The following is a 24417-nucleotide window of genomic DNA, read 5'->3' as shown; positions in this document are numbered from 1 at the left end:
GAGGGTGGGATGAACTGGGAGATTATGATTGACATATATACACTAATATGTATAAAATAGATAACTAATAAGAACTTGCTGTATAGCAAAGGAAACTCTACTTCACTTTGCTGTACAGCAGAAGCTAACACAACATTGTAAAACAACTATACCCCAATAAAAAATAAATAAGTAAATAAATTCAATTATAAAGAAAATACAGCACACAAAGTATTACACATTTCATGAGGACACACACAAATAAAATAATTCAAGATTTAAAAAAAAAAAGTTGTGTACTTGGCACTCAACTATATCTTGTCAGTAAAGCATTCCCTGCCTTCAAGAAGCTTATCATCTAGCTAGGATAAAAAGACTGTACAAAGATATACGCACAGATAGAAGTTTTCACTACAGCGACCAATTATGGTAGATTTACAATTTTCTTACCTTTATCCAATTTATTATATATGTGCTTTGGCAGTTCTGGTGAAGATTCTACATTTGGAGGATAGACATACATTGCTCTACTATGCGGTGAATTGAGATCCCTAAGATCCACAGCTTCTTTACAAACATTGAGAATATTTCTTCGGAAGTCCTGTACTTCTGGATCTTTAACCATATCGAATTCACACACTGGCATGCCGATAGCAAAACCTTAAAAAAATTATACAGAGAATATAACATTCTGTTAAACACACAGTAAGACCATGTTTATTGTAAATAGGGAACTCGGTAGATATGGAAGATCACAATAAAGAAGTTTCTCTTTGTTAACAAAATTTTTGATGAATACATATAGTAAGAATTGACAAGATCTCAAATATTTTTAATATATAAAATATGATCTGTTCGGCAATTTGGAGCAAAGGTAGCAAACATTATTCATATCAATTATTTTTTAAAAGACAAAACAAAACTGGGATATCACAAATATAAATCATCCCTACAAATGATACTTCTTAAAGAAAACTTTACAGAATAATACCAAGGTGTTAAAAATAGTTCCTCAGCCTAACAGTCAAAAAAACTTTAGATTTGTAATGATTTTTATTTTGAAATCTATTTATTTAAGATTACAAAGGTAATTAACCAGTTCAGACAAAATATTTTACTAATGAGAAAATAGTTAAGCTTCAAAGTTATTTGCATTTAGAATGGGATGACAAGGCCATTTCAAAATTTTATCATACCAATTTCTCGATTGAGGATCTTTTCTTCACGGTTGCCTACTGGTTCAATTACTTTTAAAAAGGGTTGAAAAAGCCGAAGGTCACAAAGCCGTCTTGTTTCATCAAAAAATTCTTCCCTTTCTGCTTCTTGGGTAACACTTACGAAAATGTAAGAAGATTCATCTTGAAGAAGTTGATGGAGAGGGTATTTTCTCGCTTCTTTAAATAGTTCATGCTTTATAGTTATTAATGTAGCCTCACGGAGGCATTCTAAAGTCACTATCATCCCATTTGGTAGTAAACATTCTACTAGGATTCTTGGGGGCATCAAGTGGATGCCCCACAGTTCACCTGATGATGGTCTTGGAGGCATTGTTCTGATCCTTTACAAGTTTTACATATAAAAGTACTTTAAGGAATTAGATGCGTGGCTGTCCCAAAGCAGAAATCTAAACCAAAGAAAGAAAACATATGTTAAAAGAGAAACAACCATCGAAGAATACATTTATGGCATTACTAAATGCAAAAATTCATTTTCTGTAGTTTGAATGATTAGGGTAAGTAATTACAATTCATCTTAGATTGTTGCTCCTAATTAGGCTAAAAGAATTGGTTCCAAAGCAGAAATTAGAAAAAAAATCACTTGTATTTAATAAATTCATTCAATAAAAAAAGTTTTATTTGAATGGATTTTTAAAGTCAGTTCTTATCAAGACAGAGCTGGGGCTATGGAGAGAATAAATAGTAAGTTGCAACTGAAACCAAAATTCCCATAATATATCATTCTTTTCTATTTTATGGAGCAACAGAATTTGGGCTGGAAAGGCTCTTTTAGATCATGGGTCCATTGTTTTTATTTTAAAGATGAGTAAAGTAAAGGCTAGAGAAGTCAAATCCTTTTCCTTTTACACCCCTACCTCCACCCTGTGGTAACTAGAATTTACATAGCTTAGTCTTTTTTTCTTTCTTAAGAAAAGAAAGAAAAATCGTTGTAATTTCCTTTTTTGTACTGATTATTGTCTAAGTGATATCTTAGACCATATCTAAGTATTTTAAGTATAATTAAATTTACTTAAGTATAAAGCTTAAGTATAATAAGCTTTTAAGTATAATTTAGTGTCATCAATGCATTTTCCTTGAGATATGATGATGAATTTGCAATGATCCATCCCTTTTATCAAATAACCCGGTGCTAATACTTCTGATTGAAATGAACTGATCTACACATCCAATTACTCTTTTTGTCAGTATAATGTTCCAACAAACTGTGTTAAGCACTTATAATATTTTGAAAAATATTAAGTATTATTACAATCTGAAGCCCTCACTTATTTTAGATGTCAACAACCTTAGGGGTTCCTTTGGAAGATACTGTCAAAACCCACAAAGCAAAATTTTATTTCTTGCTGTTTATATTTTCTTTTATTCAGTAAGCTAAACTGTAAAGATATAAGAAAAAATAAGGTCTGAGATATTAAGAAAATAAAAAAGAAATAAAAGTTAAGCAAGAGGAATGAATCAAAAAAGAGCCCAGATAACTTACGTATTCAATTACTCTATCAGGCACTGTAGACAATAGCTATAAATAACACTTCGTTTATTCACCAAAAATGTATTGGTGTTGTCCCCAGGACCATGTTAGGTGCTGGGAATATGATGATAAGTAAGACAGGCATGGCCCTTGCCCTCACAAGACAAAGTCAAGAGTGTGAAGGTTATGTGTATATGGGTGTTGGGTAATAAATTCACAGGTACAAAACAGAAAAAAAATGTTCTCGTGAAGTGCCAGGTGCTATAAAAGCACATAGAGTGGTCACCTAACTTAATGGAAGCTGGAGTGGGAAAGTTTTCCATAGGAGGTAACATATAAACTAAATTCTTTAGAGATAAGCAGAAGTTGAACAAACACAGTGAGAAAGAGGTGAGGAGCATGATATATCTAATCCAGAAACCTATCTCTGACTCCTTTATGTCATACTCGCCAACATCTAATCCATCAACAAATTCCGTTAATTCCATATCCTGAATCTCTTAGTACCTTGGGTCAGGCCACTACTATTTCTTGTCTGGACCACTGCAAAGGCCTAAATGGTCTTACTACATCTACATTTGCCCCCTACAATCCATCTTTCTCCTCACAGCCAGTGCAACCTAGAGAGAACAATAGGACCTATTTTGATCACACATTTCTGCTGTACCCATTCTCAGTTGCAAACAAGTGTTTATGGTATGCTTCAGAGTTATAACATATGAAGGAGGTGAGGAGTAGAAATAGGAGAAATTTCAAGCCCTCTCCCTACCTCTGGAAATACAGAAATCAATTGAAAAACAATAAGGAATAAAAAATTATTTTTTAATACTTGAAAATATTTTCTTCAAATTTATAAAAGGGACTCACTGAAGTTACAGGATTTAAAATATAATTATCCTATTTTCTATATTTTTAAAAGAAAATTCATTGGCTAGCAAAAAGACCAGATGGATCAATCTGAGTGCATAATTATAAAGTGACTTAAGCTAAGCTTTTTAAAAACATACAAAAAAATTTGAAGAATGCAAGGGAAAATGCCAAATGACTACTTTTAAATGATGATCTGCCTGCACAAAAAAGTTCAAACAAAAACAAAACCAAACCACAAACCACACTAAAACAGCAGCTGTGTTTATAGTTTTCTTTATTGAATGGCACTAACTGATCTATGTTACAGAATCATGTAGGCAACTATTTTATATATAATAAATAACAATCCCCAGAGTCCCATATGTTTCCTAAGAATTAGCAAAAGAGAAGTCTAGTACAACAGGAGATCACTGATTCTAATCCTTATTCTACTATAGTATATTTATGGGCAATTAACAACTAGTAAATACTCAAGACATGCCCTTCTCATTAAGAGAATAAATTCAATCACAGCTATAAGACACTTGGCGAGGGCTTCCCTGGTGGCGCAGTGGTTGAGAATCTGCCTGCCAATGCAGGGGACACGGGTTCGAGCCCTGGTCTGGGAAGATCCCACATGCCGCGGAGCAACTGGGCCCGTGAGCCACAGTTGCTGAGCCTGCGCGTCTGGAGCCTGTGCTCCACGAGAGAGGCCGTGATAGTGAGAGGCCCGCGCACCGCGATGAAGAGTGGTCCCCACTTGCCGCAACTAGAGAAAGCCCTCGCACAGAAACAAAGACTCAACACAGTCATTCATAAATAAATAAATAAATAAATAGATAGATGATAGATACATAGATAGAACGTGAATTTCTAAAAAGAAAAAAAAAATTTTGAAAAAAAAAAAGACACTTGGCGATCCTGGAAGGCAGGCACTGGTCGACACTCTGGTAGTACTATACAGAAGAAAGAGGAAGCTAACTATTTGTCTTCTTCTGCCAGGCCTTATTCTGTTCAAACCATTCCCTCAGAGCTCACAAGAACAGAAGTGTAGAAGAGGCAAATGGAGCTAACACTTAGTATTTAGTATATATCTTGCACTTATGCAGGCAATAACCCTTTTGGTGTAGGTAATAACCATTTTACATATGAGAAAACCGAAGGTCAGAGAAGTAATTTGCCACCAGTAAATGTTAGATATGGATTCTGAATCCAGGTCTAGATGATTTCAAAGTGTACATTATAACCATGCTGCTATTTGGACTTCAGTTATGGCAGGAATATTCACTGGTGGTAAATAAGAGAATGGGCTCTGAAGTTATACTGGATTCACATTCTGTCTGCCTTAGTTAACAGTTGTATGGCCTTGAGCAGTTTAATTCATCTCACAGCACCTTATATCACTCCCCACCCCTGCCTCCCCCTGCCCCAATTTGTTAAGTTGGGATAATGGCATATACTTCATCAGACTGTGGTATTAGATGAGGTAATATATGAAAAACATGTAAGCAAAGAGACTGGCACACTGTAAGCACTCAAAAATGTTAAATATTATTAATAAACCTGTTAAGTATACCCATATTATCTTTTCAAGCTATTATGAATTACTCAGGACTGGCATCAGTTAGGGATGGGAAAAAGGGGCTTGGGTTCTTTTACAGAGGGAGGCAAGTAAATAAGGAGCTTCAGCTTCATAAAGCAGCGCCAGTGTCAAGTGCTGAAACTTGAAGGTAGCACTGGTATTGCAAGGCTCACAGATGAGTTTAGAATGTGGCTCAGATGCTGGTACTTTTGCAGCTGCTTCTAGTTCCCCAAACCCCTAGCATCCCTATTTAATTGGTACAGCTATTTATGGCTTAGGTGTGAGGAATCCTCCTTTTTGGAGAAATACTTGCTTGTGCCAGGTTCTAGGTTAAATAGTATGAAAACAATGGTAAATAGATGCTTTCTCTTTGGTTGTTGAGTTCACTGGGGAAAGACAAGACACAGGAACAACTTTAACAATGGAAAATTGTTATAAGACAGAATATGAACTTTGGAAAAGTCACAGGAAATCTCCAACTGACTGAGGAGGCTAGGGAAGGCATCACAGAGGTAAAGTCTGAGTATTACAGATTAGTAGGGATTTTGCAGAGAAGAGGTGGCTTGGACATGGGAGAGCTAGATGAGAAGGGTGTTTTAGACTGCCACAAGGATATGTGTGCAAAGTCACAGACCATGAAAGAATGCACCTTTTACCAGCAATACAAGTTGTTTTTATTACTTGAAGTGCATGAGAATAGGTAGGATATGTGATAAAGAAGGAGGGGTGAGAGGTAGGCAGGGGCCAGAAAGGTGGGCAGACTCCCTTTTAAGGAGTCTGAATTTTATGTAGTACACTCTAAGTAAAAGGGAGTCTCTGAAGTATTTTGAACATGAGAATGACATGACATATTTTTCATGATTTTTAAATTCAGATTTCTTAAAAAATTTGTTTTTAAGTATAGGATATAATCAAATAAACATTAAACCAAGGTGTAAACACTTAATCTTCTCAATTTCCCAAATTTGGAGGAAAATCCCTAAAGTTAAGAAATCAGAGTATATAACGTTTTAAATAAACGGCCTTTACACTATAGAAAAAATTAAATGTTGATAAAGAAGGTGGAATTATCCAAACTTAAGGGCATAACCTATTTACAAAGAAAAACTTATTTGAAAAGCAGTAGAGGGGGATAAATCACTCTAAGATTAATATTTAAAATATGAATCTATGCAATTTGGAGGTCTGAGGCGACAAAAATGTATTTGCTAAAAAGAAAACACTTTAAGAGTCAAGGAACTACTCTATTGGGCTTTTGAGTTCAGAATGCCAGGACTAAATAGTCACATACTGACAAATCACAATTATTCAGAACTGTTAGGAAATAAATTGGTTTTGCTTATCCTAATTTTTAAATATATCTAATAAGTTATTTCAACTGGGGCAGTTCTGTTTCCCTAAAAGAGCATATATAAATATATTTCACAACTTACCCTTTTCTTGATGAATTACAGTCCTCATTATAAAATGAATTGCTGTGCTATACTAAAACACAAGATAGCAAAGCTTTTCAGTATTACTGAGGAGTCTGAGGGTACTTCTGACCCTAAAACCAATGACCCCAGGTTGGAGACTGTGATTTAAAAACGCTCTCACCCCGTGGTTTTCTAGCAGTCAATGGTCACTTCTCAGCTGTGGCCAGACTGCCTTATGAGAGTAGCCTCCTGTTCTTCTGTTATTCATTTCTAGTCAGCATGCACATTTGACCATCATTTTCTAACAGCCTATTAGCTAAAAGCCAACAGACCAAATGATATGAGAACCTCTGCTTTATGAGGTTAGAACAAAACATGTAACAGATACCTTGCTGATCAGAGACTTCTGTTTACTTCCTTGTTCTGGTATTAAAATTACTGTTAAAAATTACTGTGCTTAGGCAGGAGGCACTGAAAGTCTTTTTTGTTCTTAGAAGGCCTGAACCTGCATTTATGTCTTGGTAGGAGTTGGGTCTGTCTGCATTAGCAGTCCATGCGGGATGGATGATATTGCTCAGCAGGAGTAAACACACCTTTAAGGACAAAATATGCAGCAGAAATCAACAGTAGAAAATAGTCTCAGACTCTCCACTGTCACTTGACTTTTATAGTGAAAGGTTTCTTACTTCAATGGGCAATTCAGTATTTTGAACACTTAGTGTGCACTCTTTCAGCCCAAAAAGACAATGACATTTTGACAATTTGTTTTCAACTCCTAAATTGAAAGCCTTTCTCCATTTATATTAGAATGTTATTTCCCGATTTCATCATTTAAGGCAAGGGTTGTCAAACTATGGCCCACAGGCCAAATCCAACTCACCACCTGCTTTTGTAAATAAAGTTTAATTGGAACACAGCCAATAAACCGTGTTTACGTATTGTCAACGATGCTTTTGCACTACAACAGTAGAGTTGAGCAGGTGCTACAGAGAGTATGTGGCCTGCAAAACCTAAAATATTTACTATCTGGCTTTTTACAGAAAAAGTTTGCTACCTCTGAAAAGGTATCAGAATTACTTGATAGCAACTGGAGAATTTTCTAAATGCACACTGGCTAATAAGTCATCCCAACCCTGCCTTTTCAACCACAACCCTATACTTTCAATCTAAGTACTTGGAAAACAAAAACAAAGACATTAATTTTAAGCCAGTGAAGTTAAAATCTTGAAATGCTCAAGTATCTCATAAGTCACTTAAATATTTTCAGTGTTAGGAGTTCACTATCTGATGTAGAAGTTTTTGTGAAGCACTTCTAAAGTTATTCCTAAAGGTTGTTATTCCTAAACTTCTTTATTCCAACAGTTCTGCCTTCTCTATCTCTTCACACATTGACAGAGATTAGAATTTTCCCTAGGTTTTTTAACCCCAATTCCTTTAACCATAATTCAGGTGAGATAGTTTGTTGTCATCTTCTTTGCCATCACTGGATGTGTTCTTTTGCTAATAATATTCATCTCAAAATGCAGCAACCAAAATCTAGTACAATACTCTAGAGTCAATATCACCAAGGCAGAGAGCACAGAAAACTATTAGTTGACGGTGGATTATGAGTCTCTGTAAACACAGGCTAAGACAGCAGAGACTTTTTCTAACTTGATTACTTTAAAATATACATAAAGCATATCTTATATATTTTTAATTCAGAGTTTAATTTCAGAAGTATATTGTTTAAAATAGTTATTTGTTTCTAAAATATCAATATTACATCTGCATCAGAAAGTCATTAAAAATAAGAAAGCTATTTTTAAGTGTATACTTGCAAATTTAGGGGATATCTATACTGACTCGATTGCAGCTTAATCACCCCAAACAGCCACAATTTGCTAAAATAAGCACCTTGTATTTTCTAGATATATGTCCCACAAACATAGAAGCTGCATAAATGTTTGTTGAATGACCAAAGGTTTTACAAACACCACTTTTTTTATTTAACTGATACATTTAACAAATGTTATCTGATTTCACTGACACATTTACAAATGTATATATATTTAGATATATGTTGACAAGATATTTTCTACCGTCATTCTCAGATAGGTCAACAGGAAAACATTAAAGTAGTTTTGTGGCTAACTCAGTTGCCACCATTGCATCTCAGCTGCATCTATTTGCTCATTAACTAGAAAATAAACTTTTCTGTTTTTTTAAAAAATTACAAATGAATCTTTAGTTTATTTAGAACAAGAGAACAAAAACTTGCCTCTACACTTACTACAGAAATAACATGACTTAAATCTCAATAATTCCATGGTCTGATTAATCTCTTTAATATTTATTTCCAGAGTTAATTACTTCCTTTCTTAATGTTACCCCGCCTCTTATATGTATTTCTATAATTGTACCTTAATACGTTATTATTATATTATCTACATCCATGTTTGACTTCCTGATAGACTGTGAACTTTTCCAGGATAAGGTCTTTATTTGGGTCATTATAATCCTACAGCATAAATGAGTAAGTAGGAAAACTAATTTGTTGAAATTATCCCAGGGAAAATGTAACAAGGCCCTGAACAAAAGAGTGGTAGCAACAGTAATAAGCAAGAAAAGAGATAGACAAAGATACCTTGTAAAGGAATATCAAAAGCACTGAGAGACCTATTGGATTTAAGGGATAAGAAACCATTTTAAACAAATTTCACTGCAGTGGTTATGCATGGGAAGCAAGTGTCTTTCAGTACAATTATTCTGAGCCCCAGTTAGGGCCTCTAAAATTCTCTTCCTCTAAGAGTCACTGAGCTGTTGTTGGAGTGAGTCCAAACAGACAGCTGTAATATACACGAGCTCTGGAAGGATGCGTATTATCCATTTCTTTCAAAGTGCTGTCCTTCACTAACCTTTACAAGCATATCATGAGAAAACAGATTTAACTCATTCTTTTAGTGATTCAGACAGACCTTAACAACTTCGGGTTGGAAAATCAAGTTCTCATTACCAGTATATAGAAAATTTAAATTCCTTTAGAAGGTGATGCAATTCATTTTCACTATTAAATTTGTAGTGCTATAAAAAAGGTGTTATGAAAATACATTTCAGAGATTTAATGCATTATATAACATAAGCGTTCCCTAACATGAGGTCCATAGATGGGCTTAGGAAGGGTCTTGCTAATGGATTTTTAAAATAATGACAATTAAGGTCTAGGTCAGCAATGTTTATACTGATTTTTTAAAAAAATAAATTTATTTATTTATTTATTTTTGGCTGTGTTGGGTCTTTGTTGCTGCACGTGGGCTTTCTCTAGTTGCAGAGAGCGGGGGTACTCTTTGTTGCAGTGCATGGGCTTCTCTTGTTGCGGAGCATGGGCTTTAGGCATGCGGGCTTCAGTAGTTGTGGGACACAGCCTCAGTAATTGTGGCTCTTGGGCTCAGCAGTTGTGGCACTCAGGCTCAGCAGTTGTGGCTCGCGGGCTTTAGAGTTCAGGCTCAGTAGTTGTGGCGCATGGGCTTAGTTGCTCCGCAGCATGTGGGATCTTCCCGGACCAGGGCTCAAACTCGTGTCCCCTGCATTGGCAGGCGTATTCTTAACCACTGCACCACCAGGGAAGTCCCTCTACTGACAGATTTTTGATTATCAATAAATGTGAACAAATGTGCAGCAGAATCAGATGTGGTAAACAGGGACTTCCCTAGTGGTCCAACAGTTAAGAATCCACCTTCCAATGCAGGGGACACGGGTTTGATCCCTGGCTGGGGAACTAAGATCCCACATGCCATGGGGCAACTAAGTCCGCGCTGCAACTACTGAGCCCGTGCACTCTAGAGCCTGCGCACCACAACCAGAAGAGAAGCCTGAGCGCCGCAACGAAGAGCCCACGTGCCGCAACTAAGACCCGCCGCAGCCAAATAAATGAATTAATAAAAAAACGTTTAACTAAAAAAAAAATGTGGTAAACAAACATAAGTCATTAATAAGGTGAAATATAGATGAATAAATATTTGATCTTAGATTATTAAATTATAAATTTAACTTTCATATTTTATATAGATACATAAAGAAAACATACCAAATCTCAAAATATAGTCACTAATTTTCCCAATTTGAACTTATAAAAATTCAAATTTTACTGTGTGATAGGATAAATGAAAATTTCTTAAAATTTAAGCTCAAAGTGGCCTAAATATTAATAGAGGTGAAAATTGGAAGGACAGGATTATGAAGTAAATATAGTTAATGTGGAAAATACAATAAGAGATATTTCATAGTATCACACAATTTAACAGGACAAATGATTCCACACTGACATAGTTTTCCAGAAAATATTTTTCTCATCTTTGTGAGGGAGTCAAGACAGATTATCACAGCTTCAGATAAATCAGGCAGCAGGCAGTCAGAAGTAAACTGTAAATCAGGCAACTCTAGAATTCCCATTTACTTTTTCAGATCAAGATGGCAGTATTTGGTAAATTATGATTTCAAAATACAGAACTAAAAGAATGACTAATACTTCAAATAAAAAATACATTAATAGTTTGCCTTGTTTTTCTATTTGTAGAAAAGAGTAGTAAATTCCAATTCTTCGATTCCTCTTTTTTAACCAGGCCACCTTGTGACTAATAGCAAGCATTGGTAACACAGGTGGACACGGTTAAGGGTGCCTCTTTCTGCCCAAAGAAACGAACAAAGCTAACCATTCCATAAAGAGAATCTAACCAGTGACTTAAGCTTTAACATCTTAACACCTGTAACAAATGAATAACCAAGGAACCTGAAAACGTTTTAGAAACCTCTACGTGTTTTCAATTACGGTATTATTCAGTATTTAGTAGCATATATGAAAACAGTCTTATTTTAATGGCAGAGCAGAAATGGTCTAACCTGAGGGTTTTGCTTTGGTTCACATCACTGCTCGCTCCATCACCCTCAGCTCTGCTGACTCTATGAAGAACTCTGCAATTATTAAGACTGCCCCAGGAGAGGAAATTTCAGGCAGTTTCCTTATTTGCACAAAGTGAAAAAAAAAGTTACTACCTCATAGTGATGGTATAAGAATTAAATGAGATAATACATGTAAAAAAATCCTTAGTATAGTGCTTGGAGCATAAAAATTCAATAAAGGTTCCCTCTCTCTTATCTATTGGATCAATGCTATCTAGATCCACGTGTTCAGAATGGGACAGAACTTTATTGTTTCAGGCCTATTGTAAGGAGATGAAAGATATTTTTAAAAATGATTTAAAAAAATATTTTTGATGCAGAATATTTTATTGATATATTTGATATCTGTACAGATGTCTCTGTCCTCATCTTTGTATTTGTCTCTGTATTCTTACTGAAACATGAAATTCCTAAAGGATGAGGCCTGTGTCTAACTTAGTCCGTACATTCTCAGCAGAGCATAAGCATCAAATGGTCATCTAACATATTTCAATAATGATAAAACACAAGAGACATAAGACAAAAGCAGACGGAAATACAAAAATTCTTATTTTAGAATTATGCTATACATAATTTGTAAAATCTACTTATTTAAGTTTACACATGAGATTCTATTGGTTTTTCTCATCTAAAGAAAAAGGGGGAAAATTGCAATGAATAATAGAAATAAAAATGCAAAGTCATGGTAACAAGTATTTTTGGCTCTTTGGACTAAAAAAAAAATAACGACCAGTGAGGAAAAGCAAGAAGTAAAGGGGAATGAAATAGACCATACTACCAACTTTCTCTTCATGTTAAAATAAATGCCTTTTAATCATATCTGGATTGACTGGAAATAAGCAGTGATGATCGATGATCTTTTTGGGCTAAAAACCAACAACATAGCTAATGTACATTTAGTAAGATACTATTTAGTTCACAGAAGCAATACTTAAAGGAAATTTGGTATAATGTAAAGGGTAATTTTTTAATGAGAAAAAAGATACTTTCCTTGAAAAATGGTTACAAAGTAGTATCTTTTATATAAAGAGAGAAACAACTCTATGATATTTAAGTTTGGCAGCTGTATTTACATTTAAGGGTCAAGAGTATACTTCAACACAACAGTGAAAACAGAAGCCTAATTATGCACCTGATTGCCTCCATGAAAATTTAACCAATGTGAGATCAATGAAGGGAACAGCCCAGTAAGGAAGCATGGCCTACTACAAAGAAATGCAAAATATGGAGCAGTTCTTGAAATGTTACTCCAATTTCCTGCTACGCAAAAATTTTAGCTCCCATGGAAGATGAAGAGAAAAGGTCCTGAAAGCTTAATCTCTTACAAGTCAAAGTTTATAACCAAACTTATTACTGATGATAACCAAAAAATAGGGCTCACAGTCCTTTCTAATTCCCCTTTACAAATGAGACTCATGTCCCATATATTTCAGAAATAAAGTCTGTTTATTACTTGGAGTTATATAGATGATGCTAACTACACACTGTTCCTTTCTTGATTGATGGGTTCATTTTTTTTTTTTTTTTTTTAAGATAGTAGTCATCTTTTCTTTTTTAAATTTATTTATTTATTTAGGGCTGTGTTGGGTCTTCGTTTCTGTGCGAGGGCTTTCTCTAGTTGTGGCAAGCGGGGGCCACTCTTCATCGCGGTGCGCGGGCCTCTCACTATCGCGGCCTCTCTTGTTGCGGAGCACAGGCTCCAGATGCGCAGGCTCAGGAGCTGTGGCTCATGGGCCCAGTTGCTCCGTGGCATGCTCCCAGACCAGGGCTCGAACCCGTGTCCCCTGCATTGGCAGGCGGATTCTCAACCACTGCACCACCAGGGAAGCCCGATGGGTTCATTTTAAAAAGTATAAACGGGATCTACTTTCCAACTTAAAGTCAGTATTAAAATTAATTCTCCCCTCTTTTTCTTCCAAAAGCCTGGGGGCTTCACAAAACATAACTTCACTCTTTCTTACACTAATGAAGCTAACACCTATCCGGGACTTGGATGTACTCTTTTGAAGAGACAAAAGAGTACATCATCCAGGGCCCATCTAGATAAATTCATTAAAGAGTTTAAGAATATCTAGAGTAAACATCTTAATTAAATTAAAACATCTAGAAAAAGGTAACACTAGCAATGTGTTTGCTAGCTCACTTGACTTGATTCTTTTAAAGACCTGTAATAAGCTGAAGGCAAGATGTTTCCGAAAGTCATCAGGAATGAGAACTTCTCCTCCTGAAGTTTACAAATGGCTTTTCCTCTTTTATTTTTGTTTCTTTCTGGTTTAGCATAATGCCCTCATAAGCCTTTCCATGGCTTTGAATATCTCAACAGTCATCTTTCAAGTTCTCCTGCTACTATGGGTGAGGGCAGATGAACTTTTGGAAAACATTTGCTTCACACTGTTCTTTGTCTTTTCTTCTCTTTATCAAGAATGAACAGCCACCTTATTTCCTTGTCATAGGATGAAGACAATTTGGTCACTATTGGGACTTCTAGTCAATTACTATTCCTTCTGGTGGTACCTCTCTAGTGTCTAGATGTATTGAAACTTGTCTGCACCCCACTGATTAACCTTATGGTCTTTCCTGACAATGAGGAAAAGATGAGTCCTGCATAACAAGTCTTATGCTATCATAATAAACAAAGTAAAACTTGTGTCAGCTACAGATTTCTCAGTAGAATGAGTTGCTCTATCCTCCTTGTACAGAACAAGTAGTTAGTATCCATAGAGAAAGGAAAAAACCAACCTAAATACCAAAATAGTAAATTTTCACTCTAGTTTGATCCAATAAAGTTGGAGCTAGCAACTTTGACTAGGGGTACTAGCAGACATAATATATTCACCTAATTGCATCCAGATATATTTCATAGAAAGTCTCTTTACTTTGGTAGTATTATTTTCATTTTTGACCAACTTAACATTCCAAATTTTATAGATTGTACTATCTGCCACAAGGCCAAACTTATCTAGGAGAGAGGATGAGGGGCCAATCATAAAGCTTCATTATGGTCTACAGTTTCCAATGGATTTCTCTACTTCCTGAGTTTTATGCAGTGTCATTAAACTTAAGCTATGGTGTCTGTAACTATTATTACATACTACCACACACAAATAATGAACAAAGCATATATTTATATATCATTGCTGTAACTGGCTGCTGCAAGGACAATATTTTCAAAATTGAATGACAAGGTCTGGAATGTGCTGCAATGATCATGGTGGTGATTCTGGGAATACTCACAGGCTAAGGAGAAAGTACAACTGGACTCCACCAATTTCCTTTATGGCAGGAAAACAGCCTGCTGGTGAGTCAAATAAAAACATTAACTTAAAAATATGGAGTACTTCTTGAATGTGTGTATCAGCCTTACATAGGGACCATGCTAGTCTGCTGTCATTCTAATTTTAGTATATTTTCTGTGGAAACAGGTACTATCCAATGAACTTTTACTAAAAATACTAGAAGGGTCTTACCTTTAGTTTCATTCATCCTAAGGCATAGTCCCCAATGGCTGTATTACAAAATTAGGCATCAGTATAATACAGTGTCATGAAAATATATTTTAGTTTTTAATTTAGATTAGACTGGGGAAATCTGGCCGAAGATGTACTGCACAACCTTGGCTATCATATCAATACATAGGTCCCTGACATTTTTGTCTAGTTATTTATCTACCCTTGCTATTATCCTTTTGTCCCAATACCACAATCTCACCCTTTTCCTTGAACTGGTTACCCTTCTTAGAGGCCATTATAGTAATCTCTTCAAGTATTCTTTCTTTTATGTCATATCTATTGATATATTACTGGCATTCTACGAATAGATACAAAGCATAGAATGCATAGGGCACTCACATTTTACTTCATTAAATTTCACTTAAGATGATCATATAATGTCTATTTTTAATCTGCTTATTTCACATGCCAGATTTATTGGCCAAAACAAGCAGTCCCTAGTTTTACTGAACTTAATCAAATAAACCTATAGAGAGTTAATTGAAAATGTTCCATTTTCTTCAAACCATACTCTAATAAATGTAAGATACTGTATTATTTGTTCAATGAGTGCCACCCAAGTCTATCTACAGGTAACAATACAGTTCAAGAGGGATGCTACAACACTGGATGAAAGACATGAAATACAGTAGAAACTTGATTTAAAAATTTTGCTTTTTCAATGATAAAGACCAAACAGTAATATTATATTCTGATGTAACTCCTTGCCATCTGCTCCATTTTCTGGCAATAACAGAATACTTTAGTATTATACTAGTAATGGTGAAAAACTCCCCTGCAAGCAATTATTGACCAAATTTAATAGTGATTTATCATACTTCAGTATTTGATATCTGGTAAAACGGGCTACTTCACTAAAGCAAAATTTGGAGTAATACAGGATAGCTGTCTGGCAAGCAAAGGAATGCAGATCTCCCAGAAGCGCAATCACAGAGAGGGTAGCTTAACTGCAGCACAAGCATCACCTAGTCAAGATGTGAAGAGAAGCAGTCCTACGAATGATAACAACAACAGTGTGGAGTCATGTAAGCATAGATATTTTTTTAAAAACTCAATTTTTTGGCCAACACAATATGGGTAAGATACTTTAGAATCCATTTAATGATGGAAGAGAAATATTAGTAGATGAGTTTCACTTTGCCTTTTCAAACACTTACTATTCATGTATACTTGATACAGTACAATGTACCAAGTATCTGGGAAATCATGGTTACTATACCTTAACATGAGAGCAACGAGAATGACAAACTGAAATGGGTGTAACTGTGTATAAACAGCAAAATAAGTGATCAGTAAGTAGAATATTTCCATTTTATCCATTGCTGCTTAATATGTCATCAGTTGACCACCTAAGGCGTAAAGTTAAACAATAAATTACCTTATAATTCAATAAGTTAAAGTGCTTCTTTAATATGTATCAACTGACAAAAACTTTAAAACTGGTTATTGAATGTAAGTCATTAAATTATTATCCCAACAACTGCTTCACACATTATGATTCATTAGTTAATTTTGCTGAAATTAAAATAAATGCACAGAGGGAGCCATAAGAAAGTTTGAAAAAGGGAAGTTAAAGAGCTAAAATTCTAAACCTTCACTAGGGAGTAGTATCTCAAGAAAGAGAATGATTGCAAAGATTAAAGTGAAGAGATACGGGAAAGTTCCTAGGTTGAAGAGAGACACTGTGGGGGATATTAACAGAGACTTTTGTGTATGTGCTCAATAATGGTTATTACAGGAATGGACACATTGGAGAATCCTGATGTGGTGAAAATTCAGCATGAGAGCTTCTATTACGGCACATAAAGAGCACGTTTAAACCTCTATTTCTTAAATTGCAAGATTAAGGTTAAACTAAAACTGGAACATAAACTTTTAAGTTATCTAGTCAATACTAATAATCTCTATTATTTGATAGTTACTTTATGGTCTATGTGATTATAATTTGATACTCTCATACCAATTTTGAGTGATATAAGAAAAAAATGCACAGAAGAAAATAAAGTATCTCCACTGTCACTACTGGAAGTCAGAAACTTACCTTCTGTCACAAAGTCTTTAAAACAATGAAGTATTTTTTTAAAAAAAGATAAAAGTATGTTCTATTTTTATAGCATAATCTACAAAATCATGATAACTAGCTTATTAGTTTTTATTTTTAATCGACTTTTACATCTCTAGGAATCAGCTAATTAAAGCCTGTGCTTGGTTCCTTTGTTACAACTGGCCTTACAATACTAGTGTTCTTACCCATCACTAGTCTACTCACAATAGTATCATTAACACTAAGATCCAAATAACAGTGCTGTATTTATGACTGCACTTTAGTTTCCACAAAAGCAAAACTCTGAGAAGAGCATGAGTCATTATCCCCAGGGTAAAAAAAAATGTTTCTTTGGTCAGAATATGAAACTTATTACTGAAACTAGTAATTTAGCCTAGAAATTCATTTTCTGAATAAAAGGAACAGAATGTTTCTTTTCTCTATTAGAACACTCCAAAACTAGCACAGCTGTCCATCTGTCTGCTTTTACCACTCTCCATATCTGCTGTGTGGTGACAGAAAAACCACCTTTACTCTAGCTATTTTCAATACTGTTCTTTTGTTCTTCTGTCCTGTCAGGATGTCATTTTCCCAGGACAAAACACAGACACATACACACATGTGTCACTCACACATTCTCTACTTCTCTCTCGCTATTTGAGCATCTATTACAAAGTCACTACAATACAGTATACATAGAGAACATTCTAAAAGTGGATATTTCTACAATGGTAAATGTCAAAAAGTTCTCAGGTTCATATGTTATGTCTCATGTTAAAATACCTTCAAAATTAAAAAATTAAAATTACAAAGGTAAGGAACTATTAATATTATAAATGATTTAAAGTTTTTCCCCAAAGTTTCCTCAATAAAAAGTCAAAATAATCTTTCTGTGATATTTTTCTGGCCTCCTTTAATTGCTTCTTTTGTTGGTACCTCTTACTCTGCTTACTACTCAAATGTGGGGATTTTTCATGACATCACCACTCTCTCAATCTCCAAGGTTAGAACCTTTGGAATTCTCAACTCCTCTTGCATGATGTCACTTACACCCACTAAACTGCCCTCAAATTCATCTTTTTTTTTTTTTGGCCATCTTCTCTATCACTATTAGGTCCTAAAGAGTTCTCACATGGAACAATGACTTGTTTATAATTCAACAAGTATTCATTAAGCAATTGCTTTCTATAAGATGAAATGAAAAGGATTTCTGACAGGTACAGAGGGCACAGCAGGTTAAGTGGGCAGTATAAACTAAGGCAAAAAGCCCTGAAAGCATACACTATTTAATTTTTCCCCTTCCCAATTCATTATCCACAGTGTCACTAGAAGTGGCTACCTAAAAGATACATCTAATTATACCGTTACTCAATTAAAATAATATGATGAATCTCTAGTATCTACAAAATATAGCTCAAATTCAAAAGCCTCATGAACCATTACAACAATGGTCTGCCTTTACTCTCCCCCTCCCCACCCACACTCCAAACTCTAATCCTATTGGATCAATCTTTTCTCTTCAGTCTTCTTTGCATTTGTAAATAGGGTCCATGATCTTCCTTCAGTCTCCATTCCTATTCATTGCCATTTCAATCATTCTTTAAATTCAACCCAAATGCCTTCCCTCTAGTCCCTCACAGTCTCATTAAACTTGACTTTCAATTCCAGATGAACTCTAGAATCATTTTGTTAAGTTCAAAAACAGCTCAAAGCAAAACTTGGTCATATTTTGATTAAGAACACCTGATTTATGCTGAGATAGAACTGACATTTTTACAAAATAATCTTCCTATTCAAGTATGTATTTCCACATCTATTTTTCAATGTTCCTCAGTAGTTATTTTTAAATTGAATTATAATTAACATACGATGAACTGCTTATATCGTAAATGTTAAGTTTGATGACTTTTAATAACTTTTTACACCTATGTAACCACCACACAAGATATAGAACATTTCTATTACCCCAGAATGTCCCCTCATGCTCTTTTCCAATTAACTTCTCTCTATGCCCCAATCACATTTTGATTTCTGTAATTATAGATTAGTATTTCTGGTTCTTGACTTCATGTAAATCAAATCACACAGTATATACTCTTTTGTATTTGGCTTCTTTTCCTTCTTTATTTTTGAGATTTATCCATGTTGTTAATGTATCACTAATCAGTTCCTTTAAATCACCAAGTAGCATTCCAAAATATACTACAACTTGTTTATCCAGTCTTCAGTTGTTGGAGGTATTCCCAGTTTTGGCTATGGACATTCTTACATCAGTTTTTATTGTTTTTGTTTTAGTGGACATATACTTTTATTTCTCTTGGTGAATACTTAGGAGTGAAATGCTGGGTTCTACAGAGTATAGACTGACTGCTTATGCTTAAAAAGTTCTGCTTGCAAAGCTAGCCCTTGGTTAGTGTCTGGGAATTTGGATGTTGGATACTGGGAGGATTCCCACCCCCTAACTGATAAGAGTGGCTCACTGTACCTGAACTGTTCATTGGAAACAATATGGTTTACGTCTAATGCCTGCTTTCCTTCTGGAATTTGGGTATGTGCTGGGCAGAGGGATCAGCCTCTAAAGCTATACTTGCGCAGCACTGAATCTCTAACAAGCTTTCCTGATTGGCTACATTTCACATGTTGTCACAACTCCTTGCTGGGGAAATTAAATGTACCTTGCATGACTATACTGGGAGAGGACCCTTGGAAGCTTGCACCTGGTCTCCCCTGGATTTCTCCCAATGAACCTTTTCCGTTTGCTGACTGAGCTTTGTATCCTTTGTTGTAATAAATCACAGCAATGAGTATGACTACATGCTGAGTCCTGTGAGTCCTCCTAGCAAACCATCGAACCTGGTCTTAGTAAACTCCTGATACATAAGGTAAACGTTATGTTTAACTTTATAAGAAACTGTCTACCAGTTCTCCAAAGTGGTTGATCATTTTGTATTCCCACCAGCAATAAAAGAGAGTTCCAGATGCCCTACATCCTCATAACTATTTAGTGGTATCAGTTTTTAATTTTAGCTATTGTACTGGGTAGGTAGTGATACCTCCACAAATTAAAACACTATTGTTTTAATTTGCATTAACTAATGACTAATGATGTTGAAAATCTTTTCATGTGTTATTGGCTATTTGTATATCTTCTGTAAAATGTCTATTTGTGTCTTTTATCCATTTTTATTTAGTAGTTGATTTTTTTAAATGTTGATTTCAGGTTCTTTATATATTCAGGAAATAAGTGTTTTTTCACTTACAAGTACTAAGAATATTTTTTTCCATTCTGTGGCATGTCTACTCATCTTCCTGTTGTCTTTTGATAAGCAAAAAATGTTAACTTTGATAGTCCTATTTATCTAATTTTCTTTTATGATTAGTGCTTTCTGTATCCTGTCCAAGAAATTTTTGCCTTCTCAGTAGAATTTTAAAAGATTTCTTTATGTAAGTTCTGTTATGGTTTATTAACAGGTAAATGTTAAAACAGATAACTGTTTGCAGATAAGTGATCTTTTTGTTAATTTTGTGAATGGGTTCTTCTTTTCCATTATATAATTGGTTATTGTTCATATAAAGGAAAACTATGGTTTATTTATATATTAATGCTACAATACCGAGAAGTCATACAGAAAAAGATAGAGAAATATGACTAAAAAGTCAAAGATTTTTTTGGCAAAAGTACCGTAAACCAAATTGTAAGACCATTGGCAAACTGGGAAGATATATTTGCAACATATATGACAAAGGGCTAATTTTTTTTTTTTTTTTTGTAATTTACAAATAGCTCAGACAGGGGAAAAAAGAATGGTAAGTCAAGTAAGGAATATTAACTTTAAGTGTCTATAGATAATAAGCAAGCCAATTCCCACAGAACCTCAGAAAGGTTCAGGACCAGGGAGGAGCGGAGTCAAGATGGCAGTGTGGAAAGACGCAGAGCTCACATCTCGCCACAACTAGGGTGCCTGCTGGATGCTGGTGGGGGACCCCGACGCCCGAGGAGATAGGAAGAACCCCCAAGCAAACCACCCCGGGTAGCTTGTGGGATCTTGGTGCACAAGCCAGTGGTCAGGCCGAAGCTCCTGCAGTGGGAGCTCTGAGTCTGAACCACTGGACTAACAGAGAACCTCAGACCCCAGGGAATAGTCATCAGAGTGAGGTCTCCCAGAGGTCCTCATCTCAGCACCAAGACATAGCTCTACGCAACAGCCTATGAACTGCAGTGTTGGAAGCCTCAGGCCAAACAACCAGTAAGACAGGAACACAATCCCACTCATAAAAAAAAGGAAAAAAAACAATGAGATGGCAAAAAAATATGTCACAGATGAAGGAGCAAGGTAAAAACCTACAAGACCAAATAAATGAAGAGGAAATAGGCAATCTACCTGAAAGAGAATTCAGAGTAATGAGAGTAAAGATGATCCAGAATCTCGGAAATAGAATGGAGGTACGGATTGAGAAAATATAAAAAATGTTTAACAAAGATCTAGAAGACCTAAAGAACAAAGAGACAGAGATGAACAATACAATAACTGTAATGAAAAATACACTAGAAGGAATCAATAACATAATTAATGAGGCAGAAGAATGAATAAGTGAGCTGGAAGACAAAATGGTGGAAATAACTGTAGAAGAGAAGAATAAAGAAAAAGAATGAAAAGAATTGAAGACAATCTCAGAGACCTATGGGACAACACTGACTGCACCAACATTTGAATTATAGGGGTCCCGGAAGCAGAAGAGAAAAAAAAGGGATCTGAGAAAATATTTGAAGAGATTATAGTGGAAAACTTCTCTAACACGGGAAAGGAAATAGTTACCCAAGTCCAGGAAGCACAGAGAGTCCCATACAGGATAAACCCTAGGAGAAACACACCAAGACACATATTAATCAAACTAACAAAAATTAAATTCCAAGAAAAAATATTAAAAGCAGCCAGGGAAAAGCAAAAAAAAAAACATACAAACGAATCCCCATAAGGTTATCAGCTGATTTTTCAGCAGAAACTCTGCAGGCCAGAAGGGAGTGGCAGGATATACTTAAAGTGATGAAAGAGAAAAACCTAAAAACAAAATTACTCTACCTAGCAAGGAGCTCATTCAGATTCGAAGGAGAAATCAAAAGCTTTTCAGACAAACAAAAGCGAAGAGAATTCAGCACCACTAAACCAGCTTTACAACAAATGCTAAAGAAACTTCTCTAGGCGAGAAACACAAGAGAAGAAAAAGACCCACAAAAACAAAACCAAAACAATTAAGAAAATGGTAATAGAAACATACATGTTGGTAATAACCTTGAATGTAAATGGATTACATGCCACAACCAAAAGACACAGACTGGGGGAACGGATACAAAAACAAGACCCCTATATATGCTGTCTACAAGAGACCCACTTCAGACCTAGGGACACATACAGACTGAAATGAAGGGATAGAAAAAGATATTTCATGCAAATGGAAATCAAAAGAGAGCTAGAGTAGCAATAGTCATATCAGATAAAATAGACTTTCAAATAAAGACTGTTACAAAAGATAAGGAAGGACACTACATAATGATCAAGGGATCAATCCAAGAAGAAGATACAACAATTACAAATGTTTATGCACCCAACATAGGAGCACCTCAATACATAAGGCAAATGCTAACAACCATGAAAGGGGAAATCGACAGTAACACAATCATAGTAGGGAACTTTAACACCCCACTTACACCAATGGACAGATCATCCAAACAGAAAATAAATAAGGAAACACAAGCTTTAAATGACACAATAGACCAGATAGATTTAATTGATATTTATAGAACATTCCACCTGAAAATGGCAGAATACACTTTCTTCTGAAGTGCACACGGAACATTCTCCAGGATAGATCACATCTTGGGTCACAAATCAAGCCTCGGAAAATTTAAGAAAATTGGAATTGTATCAAGCATCTTTTCTGACCACAACATTATGAGATTGGAAATCAATTACAGGAAAAAAACCTGTAAAAAACACAAATACATGGAGGCTAAACAGTGTGCTGCTAAATAACCAAGAGATCACTGAAGAAATCAAAGAAGAAATTAAAAAATACATAGAAACAAATGACAAGGAAAACACAAGGACCCAAAACCTATGGGATGCGGCAAAAGCAGTTCTAAGAGGGAAGTTTACAGCAATCAATCTCACCTCAAGAAACAAGAAAACCTCAAATAAACAATTTAACCCTACACCTAAAGCAAGCAGAGAAAGAAGAACAAAGAAAACCCAAAGTCAGTAGAAGGAAAAATATCATAAAGATCAGAGCAGGAATAAATGCAATAGAAATGAAGAAAGCAATAGCAAAGATCAATAAAACTAAAAGCTGGTTTTTTGAGAAGATAAACAAAACTGGTAAACCCTTATCCAGACTCATCAAGAAAAAAAGGGAGAGGACGCAAATCAATAAAATTAGAAATGCAAAAGGAGAAATCACAACTGACACCGCAGAAATACAAAGGATTATAAGAAACTACCACAAACAACTATATGCCAATAAAATGGACAACCACGAAGAAAAGGACAAATCTTGGAAAGTTACAATTTTCCAAGACTGAACCAGGAAGAAGCAGAAAATATACACAGACCTATCACAAGTAATGAAATTGAAACTGTAATTTAAAGTCTTCCAACCAACAGAAGTCCAGGACTAGATGACTTCACAGGCGAATTCTACCAACCATTTCAAGAAGAGCTAACACCCATCCTTCTCAAACTCTTCCAAAAAATTGCAGAGGAAGGAACACTCCCAAATTCATTCTATGAAGCCACCATCACCCTGATACCAAAACCAGAAAAAGATATCACAAAAAAAGAAAATTATAGACCAATATCACTGATGAACATAAAGGCAAAATTCCTGAACAAAATACTAGCAAACAGAATCCAACAGCATTATTAAAAGGATCATACACCATGGTCAAGTGGGATTTCTCCCAGGGGTGCAAGGATTCTTCAGTACACGCAAATCAATCAATGTGATATACCATATTAACAAATTAAGAAATAAAAACCATATATGATTATCTCAATAGACACAGAAAAAGCTTTTGACAAAATTCAACACCCATTTATGATCAAAACTCTCCAGAAAGTGGGCATAGAGGGAACCTACCTCAACATAATAAAGGCCATATATGACAAACCCACAGCAAACATCATACTCAATGGTGAAAAACTGAAAGCATTTCCACTAAGATCAGGAACAAGACAAGGATGTCCACTCTCGCCACTCTTATTCAACATATTTCTGGAAGTCCCAGCCATGGCAATCAGAGAAAAAAAAAGAAATAAAAGGAATACAAATTGGAAAAGAAGAAGTAAAACTGTCCTGTTTGCAGATGACATGATACTATACACAGAAAATCCTAAAGAT

The 24417-nt window shown here is 35.2% G+C and overlaps 1 protein-coding gene and 1 pseudogene across 1 annotated transcript in view; both read right to left on the bottom strand.

Annotated features, from left to right (window-relative positions):
• The window catches only part of LOC132364648 (phosphatidylinositol 4,5-bisphosphate 3-kinase catalytic subunit alpha isoform), a 90765-nt gene that overhangs the window by 31377 nt on the left and 34971 nt on the right, over window positions 1–24417 (bottom strand). The window contains exons 2-3 of the mRNA XM_059920546.1: window positions 1176–1603; window positions 430–639 (exon numbers count right to left, since the gene is read on the bottom strand). Coding sequence (XP_059776529.1) covers window positions 430–639; window positions 1176–1527 — 562 coding nt within the window. The 5' untranslated portion in view covers window positions 1528–1603. The remainder of the gene's footprint in view (window positions 1–429; window positions 640–1175; window positions 1604–24417) is intronic.
• On the bottom strand, window positions 14793–14888 carry LOC132365596 (U6 spliceosomal RNA; annotated as a pseudogene).

The sequence above is a fragment of the Balaenoptera ricei genome, chromosome 4, assembly GCF_028023285.1.
Source record: "Balaenoptera ricei isolate mBalRic1 chromosome 4, mBalRic1.hap2, whole genome shotgun sequence".
NCBI lineage: Eukaryota > Metazoa > Chordata > Mammalia > Artiodactyla > Balaenopteridae > Balaenoptera > Balaenoptera ricei.
The sequence above is the reverse complement of the archived record's forward strand: the minus strand, read 5'-3'. Positions and strand labels throughout refer to the sequence as shown.